Source organism: Apodemus sylvaticus, assembly GCF_947179515.1.
Source record: "Apodemus sylvaticus chromosome Y unlocalized genomic scaffold, mApoSyl1.1 SUPER_Y_unloc_2, whole genome shotgun sequence".
Classification (NCBI taxonomy): domain Eukaryota; kingdom Metazoa; phylum Chordata; class Mammalia; order Rodentia; family Muridae; genus Apodemus; species Apodemus sylvaticus.
Genome location: NW_026262996.1, coordinates 913,006 through 935,029, shown reverse-complemented (window position 1 = coordinate 935,029; position 22,024 = coordinate 913,006). Strand labels below are relative to the sequence as shown.

Here is a 22,024-nt window from a genome sequence, read left to right as displayed (position 1 = left end):
AATTGTGTCTGAATACATTTTGCTTTTTCAATGTGTGAGTTATTGGTTTAGGATTTTGATTTTAAAGTGTGGTAGAATTACAGTTACGGAACATCCTTTCTGGGAAGTGCACAGAGCATGTTGTGTAGTGCATAGGGAATGTTTTAAAAAAAGGTGTCTGAGTTAAATGTGCTCTTGGAAAAGATACTTGATGCATTTTTCTTAGTTCATTTTGTTTTTGTTTTTTTTTCAAATGGTCTTTGTTCATTTTGAGACTAGTATAGCAATTAAATAAAAAGGTCTCGATGTTTAGTGTCGTATAACAAAGAGTTATCAGGCATACGTAAAACTAATTTCACTATGCTCGGTAGAGCTCATAAGGTGACATCACCAACTAGCGAACTAGCAAGTTTAGCTGCACTGGTGATGACGCAAGCGAACAGAAGTCACGTGAGATAAAACGGTTGTTTCCATTGGAAAGCCTGGCTTTAGAGAGAGGTTACGAGCTCGGCGTGCGGTTCACACTGTTGGTATTATAACAACTTTATTCAGATGGTAACGAAGTTTGGTATTCTAAGAATTTTGCTTATGTTCTGCAACAATGCCTGCTACTTGCATTTACCGCTTGCGTGGTAATGTGACCGGCTAGCGTCTGCCGCTTTCTCGTTTGCCAGGGGCTTATCTTGGCCCACAGTTGCTGTCGTAAAGTTGCCGTGCTAGTTTCAAGCAACGATTGGAGCTAACAGTTTAAAAGAAGTCGGTACTAGTAGTGGTGGATGAGCGTAGACGTGGAACTTGGGCATCTTTTTTTCTCTTTCCATGAAATATGGATTGCGTTTCGGTACTGCGGTCCTAGGTAATGAGGAAGAGAAGATGGCGGCGGAAAAACCTAGACGGGAGGGCGAAGAGGGATCCTTCAGTCTCACAGTCGAAGAGAAGAAGGCGCTTTCAGGATTAGATAGGTACGTAATGCTAATACTGAGAGGTTGCCTTTCTCTGGGTTCAAGAGACTCTCCAAGAGACCCTGCTGCATGTTGGTTGCGGTTACGACTCGCTGTCGCTTACCACTGTTACCAAACCTTTGAGAGGTTGTTACGGATGTCTTTCGGTGATCATTAACAAGAACCATGTATTTCTTCCACAGTAGCTTCTTCGGATTCTTGAACCGATGCAAAGATGGCGCCAAGATGAAGACTCTCTTGAATAAGGTCAGCAACAATATAGGGACATAACTGCGTATATTTTTCTCCTAAGCTTTTCAGTATCCCAAGTCTGAAACCTCGACCTATGATGAAACCGCTCGTTATACCTTTTAGGTGTCTTTGAAACCTTTTTTTTCCCTTCCCGGTTTCTCCTCTCTTGGAAGTCTGAGACTATGCCTCAGCATGCAGCCCACAACATTTCTTATTTTGTAGTTTTTGTGAAGTCAACGGTATTCCCACTTTCTCATCTCAAGTTATAAAAAACTGTGACTTGTTGCAGTTTCTTATGATATGCACACGTTTTATTATTTTCTCATGAGGCAAAATTTATAGATAACTTCAGATAGTTTGCACATTTACAAAGAATTTTTTTTTTTTACAATACTATAGTAATAATATGCAGAAACAATACTGTGATACCATTTGGTTATTTAAACCTTTTTCTTCCTTGCAGTTTGGTTTCCACACACTGAAAAAACACACAGCATTTCCTACCTGAAAGTTGGCACTCTCATTTACTTAATGGCTGATGGTTCAATCAAGATGGCAAGAAATACAGGGAGAAGAAATGAAACAGTTTTAGAGAACAAACAGGGCAATTTTAGCAAGAAAATATTAAACATACCTACTACAGCTTAGTGAAAATTATTCCCCATTACTTAAAAGGAGATTATCAATATCTTTTGAGCCAATTTTCAGCATTTAAAAAAGATTTTTAAATGTAACACTTTTATTATATCTACATACTTGTAAAGCATTGCATAAAAGCACAGATCTGTGGCATACATACTTGTAACCATTATACATGGTCTTAATTATATGCTATTCTGATTGTCCTTAAACTCACATTTCCTCTGCTAAAATTGGCTTCTTTTAAATTTAATAATATTATATATATTCATGTCTGGTAGTTATTGGACAAATTGTGGAAGTCAGTTTTGTTCTTCCACCATATCAGGCCTGGCAGCAAGTCCTTTTATTAGCTAAGCCACTTCCTTGAACTTTCAGTTTATTGACTGCTAAGGACAGACATATAGAACTGTAATTAGTGAAGGTTGTGAACTACTATGTGGGCTTTTGGAACCAAACCAGTGTACTCTTGAAGAGTGCTTTCATTTACTTAAGTAGCATATATTTTCAGGTACTTTGTAATATAAACTTAAATGTTAGTGAATTGTTTTCAAATATTGAAATAACAGGTATTTTGTTGCCCAGAGTAGCTTCAAATTTGCAGAAGTATCCATCCCTCAGCCTCCAAGTATTGAGATTTCAGACATGAGCAAAACTCTGTTATTGAAATGTTTTTCACTTACTTAAAATGTATTATAATTTAAAATGACCAATTACTAAGAACTAAAGTATACAAAGGGTAATTGATGAATGGTGGTATACTCCTCTTTTTTCCAGCACTAGGCAGAAGCAGTTAAGTCTCTTATGAGTTTGAGACCAACAGCAAGAAAAACCTGTTTCAAAAAAGGACAGTTTGTTTTTAAGCCTAACCTTTAATCCCAGCACTTGGGGAACAGAGGCAAATGAATCTTTGTGAGTTTGAGACCAGCCTAGTGTACAGAGCAAATTTCAGGATAGCCAGGGCAACAAAGAAAAATTTCAAAAACAAAGAAACAAAAGAGTCATATGACAGTTTTTAAAATATGCAATTAAGCATTTTCAGGTGATAAAATGACACTTTATTATAATGGTAGGATCCAGAGGGTTGAAAAAGAAGCTTTTTGAGTCAGACCTGTGGCAAGTGCTTTTACTTCCTGACCTATCCAAGTGGCCCTAAATTATAATAGTAATAAATAATAACAATTATAATATAAAATCATAATATATACTCATAAGTATAATAATTATTATTAATATTATCAGTATCCCTAAATTATTATTATCGTTATTATTTTGGGTCAGAGTCTCACTTTGTATCTATTGTAAACTGTAGACTGGCCTGGAACTCAAAACTTTCTTCTGCCTTTAGAGTACAGGAAAAGAAAGTTGTGTGTCACCACTTCAAGTCTAAATTGTATTTCTATTATTATTGTTTTATTTGTATGGCTGTTTTAATCAAGATGTTTATTTGTGTACCATGTTGTGTTCATAGTACCAACATAGAACATCAGATTCCATGGAACTGTAATTTAAGTTCCATGTGATTTCTGAAAAGTCAGGTACTAAAAGAGTAGTTAAGTACCCATAACTGCTCATGCATCTTTTTATTTCCTAAATCTTATTTTTAAAATAATCTCATTGCTAGGTTCATATGGGTTAGAAAACTGTAGACCAGGGTAACCTGCTAGATTACTTGAAGTAATCTTTCTGCTTGAATAATGAGACAGGAACTTTGCTATTTTAGCTTATATTTAAATAAAATGGTTTGTTTATTAAAGAAGAGGCATTATTTGTGCCTCTTTCTTGCAATGCATCTTAGTATTATAATAGCAGCCAATTATCTGGACCTATTTTTTTTTTTATTTGTTTTTTTTTTTATTATTATTTAAGCTCCTCCACTTCTTCCAAGTAGGCCACACCTCTTTCTTTTTTGTTATTGTTGTTGTTTAAGATTTATTTATTTATTTAGTGTATGTGAGTACCAGAAGAGGGCATTGGGTATCAGATGCTATTATATACAGATGGCTGTGAGCTACCATGTGGTTGATAGGAATTGAACTCAGGACTTCTGAAACAGCAGTCAGTGTTCTTAATCACTGAGCCATTTCTCTAACCCTCTGTTTTCATTTAGTAGCTTTTTCTTTTTTTTCTTTCCTTTTCTTTCCTTTTCTTTCCTTTCCTTTCCTTTCCTTTCCTTTCCTTTTCTTTTCTTTTCTTTTCTTTTCCTTTCTTTTCTTTTACTTATTTATTTATTTATTTTGTTTTTTTCAAAACAGGGTCTCTTTGTGTAGCCCTGGCTGTCCTGGAACTCACTCTGTAGACCAGGCTGGCCTCGAACTCAGAAATCTGCCTGCCTCTGCGGCTTTGCTATTTTGTTAAGTAATGGATTTACATAATAATTGTCTTTCTTGATTGGCATTTGGTACAAGGCATAATTAGGTAGGTTCTAAAATGATTGTAAAGACATTGCAAGTTATTTTAGTGTCAGGCTCCAATTAGTCAGGGTATGATTATTAATAAGTGTGATGCCTGCTTTTATTTTTTATTCCATTCTCTTTTGTTTTTCCTGTGTATTTGTGTATATTCAGTAGGTAGTATTGGAATGTATTTGAAATATGAGAAAAGGAGTAGGTATTAAGCAATTGAAATTTGTGGTACTTAAATGCTGAAATAGTTTCGGATAAAATTATATCATGAGTTTGCATAAATAGGCAAGTAATTAATTAATTAATACTTGAACATTATTAGCCCTAGAAACCACAAAAGATGCCTGGAACCTTCTTTAATGTATATTGTCACACCTGCAAAAGCCACCAACCAAGGAGTACACGTGGCTCCAGCTGCATATGCAGCAGAGGACTGTCTGGTTGGGCATCAATGGGAGGGGTGGTCCTTGGTCCCGTGAAGGCTCGATGTGATTCCCAGTGTAGGGAAATTTAGGGCGGGGTGTCAGGAGTGGAGGTGGATGGAGAAACACCTTCATACAATGGGGGAGGGGACACGATGAGGATGGGACTATTCTCATTCAAACTACTACAGTCAGGTTGGGAGGGAGAGATTATTTTGTTTTTATTATGTAGCTTATCTGGCTTCCTGGCTGAGGTCTTTTTGTGTCCCTAATTGCTACATTAGGAATAAAGTAAAATTTAAAAACTATGATAAACTCTGTAAAATCTGTTATTTGAAAATTGAATTTGCATACATCTCAATTTGTATTTATCATATGTTTAGAAAAACTAACATGAGTATATGGATTCTGAATTTAATATATTTCATCTTGCACATGTTTTAGTTCCTTTGTTGTGTGATAAGGACCAAAATAACAATTTAGCCATGTGTAAATTTAGTAATGCACTCATTTGTTACTTTATTGAGAGTTTTTGTTTCTTTTTAAAACGTGTATGTGGTATGTCTCTCTGTGTGTATATATGTCTTTATGTGAGCGTGTGCAATGGAGTACAGATGCCTGAGAAGGTCAGAGGTATTTAGTCCCCTGGAGCTGTAGTTTTAGATAGTCTAAACCACTTGATATGGGTACTGGGACCTGAACTCTGATTTTCTTTTTGTTATTGTTGGTTTCCTCCCCCTGCCCCACCCCAGACAAGGTTTTTCTGTGTAGCCCTGGCTGTCCTGGAATTCACTCTGTAGACCAGGCTGACCTCGAACTCAGAAATCCGCCTGCCTCTGCCTCCCAAAGTGCTGGGATTACAGGTGTGCACCACCTGCTTGAACTCTGCTTTTCTGTAAGAACAGGCAAAGCTCTTAACTACTAAGTTAACTCTGTTCATTTTATTTTGTTTATTTTGTTTTTTTTCTAGATTCTTTGTTTACATTCCAAATGATTTCCCCTTTCCCGGATCCTCCTCTCCCCATATGTCCCATAAACCTTCTTCTCTCCATCCCTTCTCCAATCACCTCCCTCCTTTTTCTCTGTCCTTATATTCCCCTCCCATGCTAGATCCATCCTTTCCAGGATCAGGACCCTCTCCATACTTCTTCATGGGAGTCATTTGTTATGCAATTTGTGCCTTGGGTATTCAGAGCTTCTGGGCTAATTAATATCCACTTATCAGAGATTGCATTCCATGTGTATTCTTTTGTGACTGGGTTACCTCACTTAGGATGATATTTTCCGGATCAAATCATTTGTCTAAACATTTTGTGAATTCATTGTTTCTAATTGCTGAGTAGTATTCCATTGTGTAAATATACCACATTTTCTGTATCCATTCCTCCTTTGAGGGTCATCTGGGTTCTTTCCAGCTTCTCGCTGTTATAAATAAGGCTGCAATGAACATAATGGAGCATGTGTCTTTATTGCATGCCGGGGAATCCTTTGGGTATATGCCCAGGAGAGGTATAGCAGGGTCCTCTGGAAGTGTCATGTCCAGTTTTCTGAGGAACTGCCAGACTGATTTCCAAAGTGGTTGTACCATCTTACAATCCCACCAGCAGTGGAGGAGTGTTCCTCTTTCTCCACATCCTCACCAACACCTGCTGTCTCCTGAATTTTTGACCTTAGCCATTCTGACTGGTGTAAGATGAAATCTCAGGGTTGTTTTGATCTGCATTTCCCTAATGACTAATGATGTTGAGCACTTCTTAAGATGCTTCTTGGCCATCCGAAGTTCTTCAGGTAAAAAATCTTTGTTTAACTCTGTACCCCATTTTTAATAGGGTTATTTGGGTTTCTGGGGTCTAACTTCTTGAGTTCTTTGTATATATTGGATATTAGCCCTCTATCAGATGTGGGGTTGGTGAAGATCTTTTCCCAGTTTGTTGGTTGCTGTTTTGTACTATTGACAGTATCCTTTGCCTTACAGAAATGTTGCAATTTTATGAGGTCCCATTTGGCAATTCTTGAGTTTTTAACCTTAGCCATTCTCACTAGTGTGAGGTGAAATCTCAGGGTTGTTTTGATTTGCATTTCCCTAATGACTAAGGATATTGAACATTTCTTTAGGAGCTTCTCAGCCATTCAGTATTTCTCAGGTGAAAATTCTTAGTTTAATCTGGGCGGTGGTGGCGCATGCCTGTAATCACAGCACTTGGGAGACAGAGGCAGGTGGATTTCTGAGTTTGAGGCCAGCCTGGTCTTCAACCTGAGTTCCAGGACAGCCAGGACTACACAGAGAGAACAAAATAAAACAAATCTTAGTTTAACTCTGTATCCCATTTATTTAAATAGGGCTATTTGGTTCTCTGGAGTCTATCTTCTTGACTTCTTTATATATCTTGGATAGCAGCCCTCTGTGAGATCATCTCTATGTTATTTGTTTGTTTACATTTTGAGGATGGGTCTCAGTATGTAGTCTTGGATTCCCTGGAACTCATACTGTCTAGCTTCAAATTCACAGATATCTGCCTCCTCATATTCCCAGGATAGAGTCATAGAGTTTTAGAGTTCTTAGTCATAGAGATTTACTCATACTGTGGCAAAATCCTGTCTTTAATAGAGAATATTTTGGGAGCTGGAGAGATGACTCAGTGGATAAGAGTACTGGATGCTCTTCCAGAGGTCCTGAGTTCAATTCCCAGCAACTACATGGTGGCTCACAGCCATCTCTAATGGGATCTGAGGCCCTCTTCTGAGGTGTCTGAAGACAGCTACAGTGTACTCATATATATAAAATAAATAAGTCTTAAAAACATAGATAATATATTTATGAATTATGATGTTCATAGTCATAAGCTGTATGTAATCTTGGAGGTAGAGTTTACTAATTTTAATATAGAGTAGAGTTTTACTAATTTTAATATAGAGTAATTCTAATGTAGTTTTAATTGTAAATATTTGTATTTCATTTTTAGGCAATTCACTGCTATGAATCTTTAATAGTAAAAGCTGAAGGAAAAGTGGAATCAGATTTCTTTTGTCAATTAGGTCACTTCAATCTTTTACTGGAAGATTATTCAAAAGGTAATTATTTTCTTTTAAAATGTCTTGTTTGTTTATATAGTTGTAGTGGTTTCGGTTATTAAAGGTACGTGCTATTTACAATACAGAAATGCAGAAATTTATTTTAACTACATGTAAATACTTAGTTGGTAATTTAATAAAACTCTTTAGAATCCTATATGTACACTGCTTTTTTGTTTGCCTTTGTGGAAATCGAAGTTCTTTTAAATTTTAATATGGTACAAAGCAACTTTGATACCTTGTCTATATATACAAATATGGTTAGTTTCACAAAAGTGTGAATAATACATGTTTCTTATTTTTCTTTGATAGTTTCCATTTTAGTCAGAATGTGTTTAAAAGCCTGTTTAAGTGGCTAGTTGTAGAGCTTGAGACACACTTTTTATCCTAGTGCTCTGAAGGCTGGGGCAGGAGGATCTCTGAGTTTGAAGCTAGCATAATCTAGGTAGTACAGGTTGCATAGTAAGACACTGCCTCAGAAATACAAATGTCTGTTGCTAGATTGCTCTAAAGAAATACACATAGATTGCTTCTTTTGTGTTGGATTATATAATAAGCAAATGTCTAAGTCATTTCTAAGCCTTTTTAGAGGCTGATATCTTGGGATAGTTGTTTAGTGTAAATCTGTTTTAAAAAGACCATTTAGTAACTTAAAACGACTTCATTTTTGTCTATAGAAATATTTCCTTAGTTAAAAAAAAAAAAAAACTTACAGGAAACATATAGTTGATGACAGTGAAACTATTTGTTTTAGGGTTGCAAGTGGGGAGTGGGGATAGTACTGAGTTGTAGGAAAGCTTGCTGAGCATGTTTGAGAGCCTGAGCTCCATGCTTAATACCTAAGTAAAATCTGTATGCAATGTAAAATTACAATTTAAATGTCCTTACTAACAGAAAGTAGAGCACAGTGTATCAGCAAAGAAGATAAGGTTTTTAGAAAGAATATTTCACAAACTATAAATATAAAAATATAAATTTTCATATTTTATTATTTATTTATTTATTTATTTTGTATTTTTAAGGCAGGATTTCTCTGTGCAAGAGAGCCCTGGCCATCCTGGACTTGATTTGTAGACCAGGCTGTCCTTGAATCTTGAGATCTACCTGTCTCTGCCTCCCAAGTACATGAAAGGCCTGCCCCATTTCATGAATTATTGATAATGTTTTCCATGAGGGCTTAATAGTAATGAATTAACAGTATATATGAAATAAAATACTATTAAATAGAAACACCCATAAAACAAAATTGAGTAGGAACATATGATTAGATTTCCAAAGAGGTTTTTGTTGTTGTTGTTGTTGTTTTTGTTGTTGTTGGTTTTTGTTTTTTTTTTGGTTTTTTGAATTTGGTTTTTCCAAGACAGGGTCTCTCTGTATAGCCCTTTGCTGGGATTACAGGCATGTGCCACCACTGCCTGGCTCAGAAGAGTTTTAATTTTGTACTTTTTAATGGTAAGTAGTTCCTAGGTTAGAGTTTAGCACTAATAGTGTAGACAAAGAATGCTTTGTTTGATGTCAATCTGATTCCCTCTTCTGGGGTATGTTTGAAGAAAGCCACAGTGTACTCACATACATGAAATAAATAAGTCTTTTAGAAGAAAAGGAATGATAGAATTTTTTATAAAATGTAAAATTTTGAGAATAAAGTTAATATAATTTTCTCATAATAAAATATTTGAAATTGAGAGTCTGAATATAACAGGATGGTTTTAATAACTGTGAAGTTTTCTATTGAGAAGGACATTTATTTTTGTGTATCTGAGTACAGTGTAGCTGTCTTCAGACACACCAGAAGAGGGGATTAGATCCTATTACAGATGGTGGTGGGAAGGATCTTTTTTTTTTTTTTTTTAAACAAGTATACTATTGCTGTCTTCAGACATACCAGAAGAGGGCATCAGATTTTGGATCCCACTACATACACATGGTTTTGAGGTACCATGCAGTTGATGGGAATTGAACTCAGTATCTCTGAAAGAGCAGTCAGTGCTCTTAACCACTGAGTTATCATTCCAACCCCAGGAAGGATATCTTTGTTTTTTTCTTTTGTTTGTTTTTGTTTGTTTGGTTGGTTGGTTTTTTGGATTTTGTTTTTGTTTTTGTTTTTTGAGACAGGGTCTTTCTGTATAGTCCTGACTGTCCTGCCACTCACTCTGTAGACCAGGCTGGCCTCGAACTCAGAAATTTGCCTGCCTCTGCCTCTGGGATTATAGGCATGCGCCACCACGGCCTGGCTCAGGAAGAATATCTTATTGGAAATTTTTATTATTGTTTGTTTGTTTTGAGACAGGGTATACTTTATAGATTTTCTTGGCATGGAACTTACTATGAGGACCATGCTGGCCTGAAACTCACAACTTGCACTGTGATTAAAGGTATATACTAGCTAGATTTTTCAATGTGCCAGCAAATTTTGTGTTTTTATCAATAATGTTTTGTTGTAGATTTGGTCTAACATTGTCATTATGTTAACTAGGTTCCCCAAATTGTATAAGAATCTACACATAAGACATTGAGGGTCCCTACCCCCAGTTAAAGTTGCTGGCAGCAAATGACTGAATAGGGATACAGAGATGGTACTTAAAGGATTCCCAGGCAAGGGAGAGAAAAGGAAAGATAGAGCTGTCATGTTGGGAAAGGAATAGCTGCCAGGTGTGACAGCTGCAAAAGATAGTATAGCAATCATGTAAGAGCCAAGGAAGAGCAGTCCTAGGGGGCCCTGTCTTAGTCAGGGTTTCTATTCCTGCACAAACATCATGACCAAGAAGCAAGTTGGGGAGGAAAGGGTTCATTGATCTTACACACATAATACTGATTATTCCACATAGCTGTTCATCATCAAAGGAAGTCAGGACTGGAACTCAAGCAGGTCAGGAAGCAGGAGCTGATGCAGAGGCCATGGAGGGATGTTTCTTACTGGCTTGCTTCCCCTGGCTTGCTCAGCCTGCTCTCTTATAGAACCCAAGAGCACCAGTCCAAAGGTGGAACCACCCACAAGGGGCCCTCCCCCCTTGATCACTGTCTCAGTTAGGGTTTTACTGCTGATAACAGACATCATGACCAAGGCAACTCTTTTTTTTTTTTTTTTTTTTTTTTTTTTTTTTTTTGGTTATTTGGACTTGATTTTTTTCGAGACAGGGTTTCTCTGTGTAGCCCTGGCTCTCCTGAAACTCACTCTGTAGACCAGGCTGACCTCGAACTCAGAAATCTGCCCGCCTCTGCCTCCCACAGTGCTGGGATTACAGGCGTGCGCCACCACCACCTGGCCCCAAGACAACTCTTAAAAAGGCATTCAATTGGGTCTGGTTTACAGGCTCAGAGGTTCAGTCCATTGTCAGCAATGCAGAAACATGGCAGCATCCAGGCAGATATGGTGCAGGAGGAGCTGAGATCTCTACATCTTCATCTGAAGGCTTCTAGTGGAAGACTAACTTCCAGGCAACTAGGGTGGAGGGTCTTAAGCCCACGCCCACAGTGACATAACTACTCCAACAGGGCCACACCTCCTAATAGGGTCACTCCCTGGGCTGAGCATGCATATATATATATATATATCAATCACCACTTGAGAAAATGCTTTACAGATGGATCTCATGGAGGCATTTCTTCAAGGGAGGCTTCTTTCTCTGTGATAACTCCAGCCTGTGTCAGGTTGACACACAAAACTAGCATGCAGACCAGGTGGCACATGCCTTTTATCCCAGCACTCTGGGAGGCAGAGATTGGCGGATTTCTGAATTTGAGGCCAGCCTGATCTACAGAGTGAGTTCCAGGAGAGCCAGTGCTATACAGAGAGACCCTGTCTCAGAAAAAAACAAAAAAAAACAAAACAAACAGTAGAGCCCACTACCTACCAACTGAATCTAGGGCAACACAATAAAATATAGATTTTTATGATTCAACCTAATTCAGGCAAGTTAACAAATGGCACAGACCTATAAGGAATGAGTACTAGCCAAGGATGGTAGAAATACAGACTGGGTAGAAAAGGGATGTATTTATAATACAAACTGAAGTCATGTGATTGTTGGAGGAGAGGTGTTAGCCACATGGAGGTTTGGGAATGGCCCAGCCATTGAACTATTGAAGGCATATTAAAATATAAGGCTGTGTGTGTGTGTGTGTGTGTGTGTGTGTGTGTGTGTGTGTGTGTGTGTGTCTGGCTGTCTGTCTGGCTGTCTGGCTGGCTGTCTTTCATCCGGGAACCCATAACCTTGGGGAAGGTAGCAAGAAATATACTTTGCTGCTGTTTTGAGGTCCATTTGAGTAGTTTTAATTGACAGCTACAACAATGTTGACATATGCTTAAAGTAATAAAGAAATACTATGTATGATCCTCAGATTCCATGATTGCATGGGAAACACTTTATTGACTAACACATCTACCTGACCTTTTATTAGCTTTTTAGTGCATCATTTTAAGATGTCCTCTGAACATTTGACTAGTGTATTTGTGCAAAATCATTCGTCTATTACTTTTTTCTTAGACTGCTAAGATCAAATCTAGAACTTTCATATATTTTAGGAGCTCCTTCATTGAAGTATACTTTAATTCTTTCCCTATATTTTTTATTTTTCAGACACAGATTTTGAGCTTTTCCTCTTACCATTTTAGCATATTTCTTGATGTTGTTCATTTCCAGGTATTGTTTAGGCAGCCATATTTGTGAGACTACTTAGTATATATAGCCTTTTTAGATAGTCTTGGGGTTTTTTGTTTGTTTGTTTGTTTGGAGACAGTGTTTTTCTGTGTGTTCCTGGCTGTTCTAGAACTCTGTACACCAGTTTGCCTCTTGATTTCTGAGTGCTGGGATTAAAGAAGTATGCCACCAAGCTTGACTAATAGACTGAAATCATATGTCCAGTTTGTATTGGGGTATATTTATCAGGTTTGTTTTTTTTTTAATGAACAGAATTTACAGAATGGATATATATGTGTATACACACACACATTAAAAGATGATTTATTGGAGTTATTTATAGCTGTGGTCCAGGTAGTCCAAAATGGTTGCCTTCCAACAGAAGGGCCAGAGCTTGGAGTCAGGTAACTCAACCCATAAGATTAGATTTCTCATCAATCTCAGTCTAGTACTGGAATCTTGGTGAATTTTTAGGGAACTGATGATCTTTAGGCTGCAGTGGCTTCCCAAAAAACTTCTGAAAGGTAACTAAGGGAAGTAGCAATATATTAAATAGTTCTGGGAGACACTTGGAGTCCCCTGATAGACAACCTGAAAGGAGGGTTTTTGTTTGTTTGTTTTGTTTTGTTTTGTTTCATTTTGTTTTATGCCTGGTACTGGGGACTTTTTAAAGTCTGTTGTTTTGTGGGAAGTATTGTCCGCCCAAGTAACATAATTTTCAGCTGTCTGTGTGTATCTGCATAAAGATAAATAAGTAGTGAGTATAATTTTAGTTAAATATAAAATAATATTCTTTGAGGTTTTATCAAATAACCTTGCTGTGCTTTGTTTCTCCTTACTCTTCTTTTTTCTAATCCCCTCCCAACTTCAGTTGGAGATTGCTTTCCAGTTTTTTATTTCCTTTCTCATATATTCCCCTTGCAAGTCTCTCCTGACCCCACTCCTCCATTATCTTGTTCTTTTTTTTCTTTTTTTTCTGGTTTGTGATTATTCTGTGGTATATATTCATATATTGAGATTTGTTCCTAGATATGATAGATTCTGGGTTGCCTCATTCAGTGTACCCCCAGGTCCATTCATTATTGGCAAATTTTATGATTTTATTCTTCTTTAAAGCTAAATACTATTCCAGAGTGTATATGTACCACATTTTCATTATCCATTTCTCCTTTGAAGAATGTTTAGATTGTTCTCATTTCTTAGGTGTCTTAGAGTTTCCATTGCTGTGAAGAGACACCATGACCAAGGCAATTCCTATAACAAATGTTTATTTGAGGCTAGCTTTCATGTTTAGTCCATTATCATCAAGGAAGCATGGCAGTGTCCAGGCAGACATGGTGCTGGAGTAGATAAAAGTTCTACATCCTATTCCCAAGGGAACCAGGAGTCCCATGGAGGATGGTCTCAAAGACCACCATTACAGTGACACACTTCCTCCAACCAGCCACACCTCCTAACAATGCCTCTTCCAGAGCCAAGCATAATCAAACTACCACATTCCACTCCCTGACCCCCATAGGCTTGTTCAAACACTTGAATCTAGGGGTTACACCTAGTCAAAGTATAGTGAAAAATACATTTACTCCAACTTCAAAGTACCATAGACTATAACAGTCTCAACAATATTAAAAGTTCAAAGTTCAGTTTCTTCTGAGATTAATCTAAACACTTAATTGTAGTTCCTTAAAATCAAAATCAAAAAGCAGATCATATACCTCCAACATAATAGGATACATATTACTATTCTAAAAACATCATAGTGAGGAAATACTGGACTAAAGCAAGAACAGAAATCAACCAGGTGAACTACAAATTCTGCATCTCCATGTCTGATGTAAAATCATTTTTTGTATCACTAAATCCTTTTATCTTTGTTGACTGCAACAAAATTCTGTTGAGCTAGTTCCACTCCTTATTAGCAGTTTTCCTCAGCAGGTATTCCATGGCTCTGAAATCTAACATCTTTTGGCATCCAAGGGAACTTCAACTTTGCAGCTTTTTATTCCAGTGTCTGGGATCCACAACTGATCTTCAGAGCTTTGGTCATTCTCCAGTTCTGCCCTCTGTAGCATTCTAGGCTCTGGTTGACTCCAAACTATTGTTGCTGATGTTTTTGGTGATCATCCCATGGTACTGACATCTCTAATGTGCAGGAATCTTCCACTGCAATTAGACTTCAGCAATAGCCTCTCATAGGCTCTCTTCACTGTACCAAGACTCAAATTCTTTGAATGACCCCTTTAGTCTTGGGCTGCCAACTAACTGCAACTGAGGCTGCACCTTTCCCAATGGCCTTCCAGGGCCTTTCCAGTGCCAAGGCTCAACTGCTCTACATGATCCCTTCATGCCTTTAAAACCAGTGCTACCTGGGAGACTCTTACACATTACCAAGTCCCGCTGCAGCGGGTTATCTGTGGTTACACCTTCTTTGTGCTCTCAGAAAACACTTCCCAGAAGATTTTACCTGAGTGATGCTGGTCTCTTTTTAATCACCATTAAGGAGTAATCACCAAGAAAGAAGTAGTCCCTTCTTTCTTGACTCTAAACCCAGAGGCACTTGGTTGAAGCTATTGAGTTCTGCTGCTTACTGGAGCTGGAACATGGCCCCCTTGTTCTAATACATTATCACCAGCTTTCTGTTTTCCAACTCCTTCACTGCCTAAGCTTGGCTGAACTGGATCCTACTCTGCTTATTGAACTTGAACTCAGAGATCTGAAGGTCTATCTTCTGGGATCAAAGGCATGTGCTACTATACCTGGATTTACAGCTTTTCCTCATCTAGAATTTTCTCTGTCTAAGGCTGGCCTTGATTCAGATCTGTTTGCCTCTGTCTCCTGGGATTAAAGGTATGTGTAGTATTGTGCTTGTGTCTAAATTTTCATGGCCATTGTTCCTCAAGATTGAGATCAAAGCCTGTGTCTTCTACCCTCAAGATCTGGATCACAAGTGTGCGGTCCATTTCTGGATTGTAGTTCTCTCCAGATTAAAATTCCAAATGAAAGTGATAACCAGGCAATAATCCCTAAGATTATATAACTATTCCTTTTTCAACTGCAAACATATAAACATTAAGCTTATCTGGGCAGGTTATTGATCCTGTTCACCGCTCTCTTATCTGTTTATCTCCTTGAACATAGAATTCAGCTCCATTCTACTTCTTGATGCACCTTTATTCTTTGAACCATACTTTTTTTTTTTAAAGCTTGGACTGGTTGATCAAAATGCTCTTCATGGTACTGTACCAGAGAACAAAGTCTCTGCTGGGTTTTTTTGAGACTGTCTTTGTCAGTGCAATTAATATGAATCTCTTTACCTTAGCCTCAGGTAGACTCTTCAGACCAAGAAAAAGAAGCCACTGTTCACCAGAATACCACAAAAATAGTTTTTAGGCCACATACTGAAATTCTTCTCTACTGAAACCTCTTGGGCGATGTTTGCACAGTTCAAATCACCCTCAGCAACAAAGTTATCTACATTCCTAGTAGGATGGCCCATTAAGCCTCATTTAAATCATGCTACTGCTTTCCAGAGTCCCCAAATACATATTCTTCCAAAGAAAAGCATGGTCATGCCTGTCACAGCAATACTCCAGTCCATAGTTCTAACTTCTGTCTTAGTTAGAATTTCCATTGCTGTGAAGAGACACCATAAATAAAGAATAACATTTAATTGGAGCTGGCTTACAGGTTCAAAGGTTTAGTCCACTATCATCATGGCGGGAAACATGGCAGCATCCAGGCAGGCATGGTGCTTGAAAGTTCTATATCTTATTCCAAAGGGAACCAAGAAAAGATTGATTCATGGGCAGCTAGGAGGAAGATGGTCTCATTGCCCACTCCCATAGTGACAACCTTCCTCCAAAAAGGCCAAATCTAATCCAACAAGTCCAAATCTCCTTATAGTGCCATTCTCTGGGCAAAGACTATTCAAACCAATCACACTAGGTGTTATGAAGGTTTTTGGATTAGGATATTTAAGTCTGTTGCCCAGTGAATAGTATAGTTGGGTCATAGAGTATATTTATTTTTAGTTTTTGTTTTCTCTTGTTTTGTTTTATTTTGTCAAGTAGCCCTGGCTGTCTTGTTACTTGCTGTAGGTGAAGCTGGTCTCAAACTGAAAGATCCACATACCTCTGATTCCTTCAAGTACTGCAACTTTAGTTTTGCTTATTGAGAACTTTCTATGCTTATTTCTAGGGTTTCTAGTATGTTCACTAGCAATGAATGAGAGAAACCCTTATTAAACGCACAACCTCTGTAACATTTATTGTTACTTGTTTTGTTGCTGTGATGAAACATCATGCCAAAAGAGCAAGTTGGAGAGGAAAAGGGTTTATTCAACTTACAATTGCAGATCACTGGTTTTGTTCGCCACTGAAGGAAGTCAGCAGGACCTCAAACAGGGCAGGATCCTGGAGGCATGAGTTGATGCAGAGACCAAGGAGGGATGCTGCTTACTGGCTTGTTCCTGATGGTTTGCTCAGCCTGCTTACTTACAGGACCCAGAACCACCAGCTTGAGGATAGCCCTGTTCACAATGAACTGAACCCTCCCCTCTCAATATTTAGTTAAAAAAATGCCTTACAGCCAGATCTTATGGAGACATTTTCTCAAGGTTCCCTTCTTTTAGATTAACTGTAGTTTGTGTGTCAAGTTGACACAAGACTAGTTGGCACAGTATTGGTAGTCTAAGTTAGCAGATGTGGTCTTTGGCATGCATTACTTAGGCTTTCTGGCTTTCAGAGTTTTTAATTCAGAAATTAGTCATTATTTTGGTGGTTTATTTTTTAATTTTTTTTTTTTAATCTTGAACCTTTTTTCTTTGTTTTTGTTTTTTGGTTTTTGGGGGTTTTTTTGTTTTGTTTTGTTTTTGTTTTTGTTTTAATTTATTTTGGTATTTTTGGAGACAGGGTTTCTCTGTGTAGCCCTGGAGGTCCTGGAACTCACTCTGTAGACTAGGTTGGCCTCGAACTCAGAAATCCACTTGCCTCTGCCTCCCAAATGCTGGGATTATTAGCTGTTTTTGTTTTTTTATTTGTAGTGTTTTGACTATGATATGGGCATTTTTATAGATTGGGTATTATTTGTGTTTCTTGTGTCTGTTGAATATGTATTTCTTTAGTTTTAGAAAATTTTCTCCTTTAATTTGCTTTTTTTTTTAGAGATTTATCTGTTTATGTATATGAATACATCATAACTGTCTTCAGACATACCAGACGAGGGCACAGGATCCCATTACAGATGGTTGTGAGCCACCATGTAGTTGCTGGGAATTGAACTCAGGACCTCTGGCAGAGCAGTCGGTGCTCTTAACCTATGAGCTATCTCTCCAGCCCTTAATTTGCTTTTTTTTTTTTTTTAAAGAGACAGGCTGTCTTAGTGTTATAACTGTAATGAAACACCATTTTATAACTGTAATGAAACACCAAATTTGAGAGGTTCATCATTGAAAGAAGTCAGCAGAGGAACTCAATCAGGTCAGCCTGGAGACAGGAGCTGATGCAGAGGCCATGGAATGGTGGTGCTGGTATATAGACTTAGTCCCATGGCTTTCTCAACCTGCTTTCTTAAATCCCAGAACTACTAGTTTAGGGATGGCACCCCTCATAATATCACACTGTAAGCATGTTTTCACATGCTTCTGTGACATTTTTATAGCTGTATTCATGTGTCTGCTTAGGTATTCGCCCATTTTTAAATCAGATTGCTTATTTCTGTATTGTTGAGTTTTCAGAAACTTTGTAAGGTTTGGACAACATTCCCTTATCAGATAAGTCTTTTGTAAATATTTTATTTATTAGCTAGTGGCCATTTTTTTTTTCATCCTTTTCATGTGTCAGAGCAGAAGCCTTCTGATTGTCCTGGAAGTCATTCTGTAGACTGAATTGGCCTTGAATTCACAGAGTTTTGCCTGCCTCTGCTGCCAAGGTGCTGGGATTATAAGTGTGTGCCACAATTCCTGGCCTGAGGCATTTTCTTATTTGAGGTTCCTTCCTTTACTGATGACTTTAGCTTGTATCAGGTTGCCATAAAACTAACCAGCACACAGAGGTTTTCAATGAAGTCCTGACTGTTCTGGAACTTGGTATATAGATAGATGGACTGCCACATCTGGCATCATTTTGCTCTTGTTGAAGGTCTGGTTTGTGCCACTTACCTTACTTTTCTCTTTATAATTTGGAGATTTAATATTTTCACAGTGCCCTACATAGTCTAATATGTTTTTCTAGTTTCTCTGTATTAAAGCCATGCTACGCTATCTTCTTCATGGTTCATTTTACATGTTGAACTTTCCTTTCAGTTTTATAGTTGGATTATTGAATTTTTCAGTTCCATATTTATTTTAGCTTGTATGCTTTGAGAAGTTTCCACAAGACCTCTGACATGCCCCTTAGTGTTAGTTGACCCTTCCTTTTTCCCTTCCCTCAACTCCTCTTTCCTACCTTTCCCTGTTTAATCCTCCTACTTTATTCTCTTTGCTGTGACTCCATAACTATATATGTTATTTCCCATTTCTTTGGAGATCCTCCCCTCCTTTCTAGTGCTGGGATTGTACCATGCTTATCAAACACTTAAAAGTCAATCAGCAGATACAGTATTTGTCTTTTACAATTTGGATTATTTTATTTAGGATGCTTTATTCCCAACTCCAGCTATTTATCTGAAATTTCATGACATTGCTCTTTTTTTTTTTTTAAGACACCTGAATAATATGTCATTGTGTAAATGCACCATATTTTCATTTGTTTATCGATGTGTTGAGGAATAGCTAGATTGTTTCTGGCTATTGTAAGTAGACTAGCAGTGAACAGGATTGAACAAGTATTTCTGTGGCAGGGTTAAGTTAAGTAATCTTTAGGGATATACCCTAGATTTGTAAAATTGCATCTTGAGTTAGATATATTTCCATTATTCTGAGGAACTATCACACCATTTTATTTTACAATGGCTGAACAAGTTTGCATTTCCATTAGGAACTGATGATTATTCTTCTTATTCAACATGGTTAAACAGCATGAGATGTCATTTGTCTCAAAGATCCAAGACAGCTGAAATAACTCCCTGTCTTCTATCAGACCATTGATTAAAGATTGATGTCAACAACAGCAAGAAACAACAGAAAGTTTACAAACTCACTACCAATTCACAACTGAATAAAAAAATGGGTTGAGATAAAAATTAGGAAATTTTAGAATTAAATGAAAATGAACAGACAACAAACATTTAGGACACAACACAGTCATTTATAAGAGGCAAGTTAAAAACAGTAAATGTTTAAGCACACCTGAAAGTTCACAAAAAAGGAAATTCCAGCCAAAAGGAGTAGATAGCAAGAAATAATCGAATTGAAGGTTGAAATCAATAAAATAAAAATAGAAAAGCTATTGTATTTAGTGGAGGCAGATTATCTTGGCTGCTGTTGTGTGAGTTATTTGATGGTGTCTTGGCATCTAGTTAGGATGATAGGGTTGAATCTAGGCTTATTTTTTTGAGTGAGTGTTCTGTTTCTGGGTTTCTGTTGCTCTTTATTTATGGGTATTAAAAAACTTTGCTGTGGATTGCCTACTAGGGAGTCCTTCTGCAGGCAAAGAGGAATATAAGTGAAAAGAGTGATAGGAGCTTCAGGAAAGAGCTGAGAGGATTCTGCCCATGTCAAGTTATAGGAGGTTATAGTCAAGGGGGATTCTTGTGTCTGAACCAAAGTAGGAGTCTCCTGTGAATGGTGTTGAACTAGGAGTAGTGAAACCTGAAAGCAGTTTCTTTCTGGGCTAACAATAAAAATGAGAAGGGAGAGCTCATAATGGAGGACATACCCTTGCTAAGTCCCTGCCAGGTGTAGCTACTGCTGGTTTTTGGTAGAAGGGTGGGTTTTTGTTGTTGTTGTTGTTGTTGTTGTTGTTGTTGTTGTTGTTGTTGTTGTTTTAAGATTTATTTATTTTATTTACGTGAGTACACTGTCACTGTCTTCAGACACAGCAGAAGAGGGCAGAGGATCCCATTACAGATGGCTGTGAGCCACCATGTGGTTGCAAGGAATTGAACTCAGGACCTCTGGTAGAGCAGTCAATGTTCTTAACCACTGAGCCATCTCTCCATCCTGAAAGGTTTTGGCTTTTTTTTTTTTTTTTTTTTTTTTTAAGTATTAGGGATGGGGATGAGTGAGCAGAGATAGTGAAAAGTGAAAGGCTCTATAGGAAGATGGAAAGCTGATTCTCTTCAGTGGAATCTACAGGGAGTGAAGGTAGGGTGAGAGGAGGTATAATTGCAAGTGTGCTGCCTCAGGGCTAGTGATGGAGAGATTATAGTGGAGGACAGGAAGGAGTGTTAATATTATTTTCTGAGTCCTTGTGATCACTGGGGATCCCAGTAGAAAGTGCTTCTACAGGCAGAGACTAGAAGCAGGACTGCGAGTGTCCATAGGAACGAGTGAAGTGGATACCACAGTATTTACTTTTGGACAATTGCCACATGCCTCTCTTCATGCAATTTGCTCATATTCAGTAAATGGGATAATTGAGATCTTTTACCTCCAATTGCTGGTACACTTAAAAAAAAGAAATATTTTGAATGGAATTGAGGCAGATCTTGATATTATTGTTTGTAATCCTGTCACTTGTGAAGGCAATACAAGTAGATAATAAAAGTTTGAGGACAGCACAGAATTTAAAGAACTGAAAACTAACAATAAAAATGAAGGGATTTGTGTGAGTCCTGTTTCTGGTTCTAGGACAGAGAAATGGCATTGGCACTGTTTTGTTTTTTGTTTTTTGTTTTTATTAATTAATTAATTAATTTATTTATTTATTGGATTTCGTTTTTTTTTTTTTTTTTTTTTTTTGAGACAGGGTTTCTCTGTGTAGCCCTGGCTGTCCTGGAGCTCACTCTGTAGACCAGGCTGGCCTCGAACTCAGAAATCAGCCTGCCTCTGCCTCCCAGAGTGCTGGGATTACAGGCGTGTGTCATTACCGCCGGCTTAGCATTTAATCTTAGCTGGGTAGTCCTCTCCCACACCTTTATCCTAGCACCTGACAGGCACAGGCAGATGGATCTCTGAATTCAAAGCCAACCTAGTCTACAGATCAGGTTCCCGGAGAGCCAAGGCTACACAGGTAAATCCTATATCTAAAAGGAAATATATGTGTATATATATATATTTTTCAAGTCAAGGTTTTTTTTTGATCTCCAGGTAAGATTCATCTGCAATAAACATTTATAAACAACCACTAACACCACATGCTTAGAGTTAGAAAAAGTCTTACCCAGAGAAAAACATGGTAGTCTTTTGTATAGCCCTAGCCAACAACCAAAAGGAAGATTTCCCATGTTTAGTATTGGATATTTTGTTAGGTGATCTTTGGCTGTTGGAGGGAGCACTATCAATTAAGAAGAAGTCATTAAAGTATGAATATTAATATATTGTTACATGTTGTAGGTTTTTTTTTAAAAAGAGACAGTAAGGTTAATAAGGTTCCTTATGACTTTATTTATTTTTTATTTTATATATTCTTTGTTTACATTCCAAATGATTTCCCCTTTCCCAGTGGCCCCCTCCCCATAAGTCCCTTCCACCCATTCCCAATCACCTCCCTCCCACTTCTCTGTCCTGATACTCCCCTACACTGCTGCACTGTACCTTTCCAGGATCAGGGCCCTCTCCTTCCTTCTTCATGGGA

The 22,024-nt window shown here is 37.7% G+C and overlaps 1 protein-coding gene across 5 annotated transcripts in view; it reads left to right on the top strand.

The window, feature by feature from the left end:
* The first annotated feature begins 438 nt into the window (after window positions 1–438).
* The window catches only part of LOC127676063 (histone demethylase UTY), a 119,537-nt gene continuing 97,951 nt past the window's right edge, over window positions 439–22,024 (top strand). For 2 of the 5 annotated variants that reach the window (XM_052171985.1, XM_052171982.1), the window contains exons 1-3: window positions 446–941; window positions 1,124–1,187; window positions 7,602–7,710. In XM_052171985.1, coding sequence (XP_052027945.1) covers window positions 799–941; window positions 1,124–1,187; window positions 7,602–7,710 — 316 coding nt within the window. In that variant the 5' untranslated portion in view covers window positions 446–798. Of the gene's footprint in view, window positions 942–1,123; window positions 1,188–7,601; window positions 7,711–22,024 lie in introns of all 5 variants that reach the window. The other 3 variants (XM_052171983.1, XM_052171984.1, XM_052171987.1) reach the window with 3 other exon arrangements.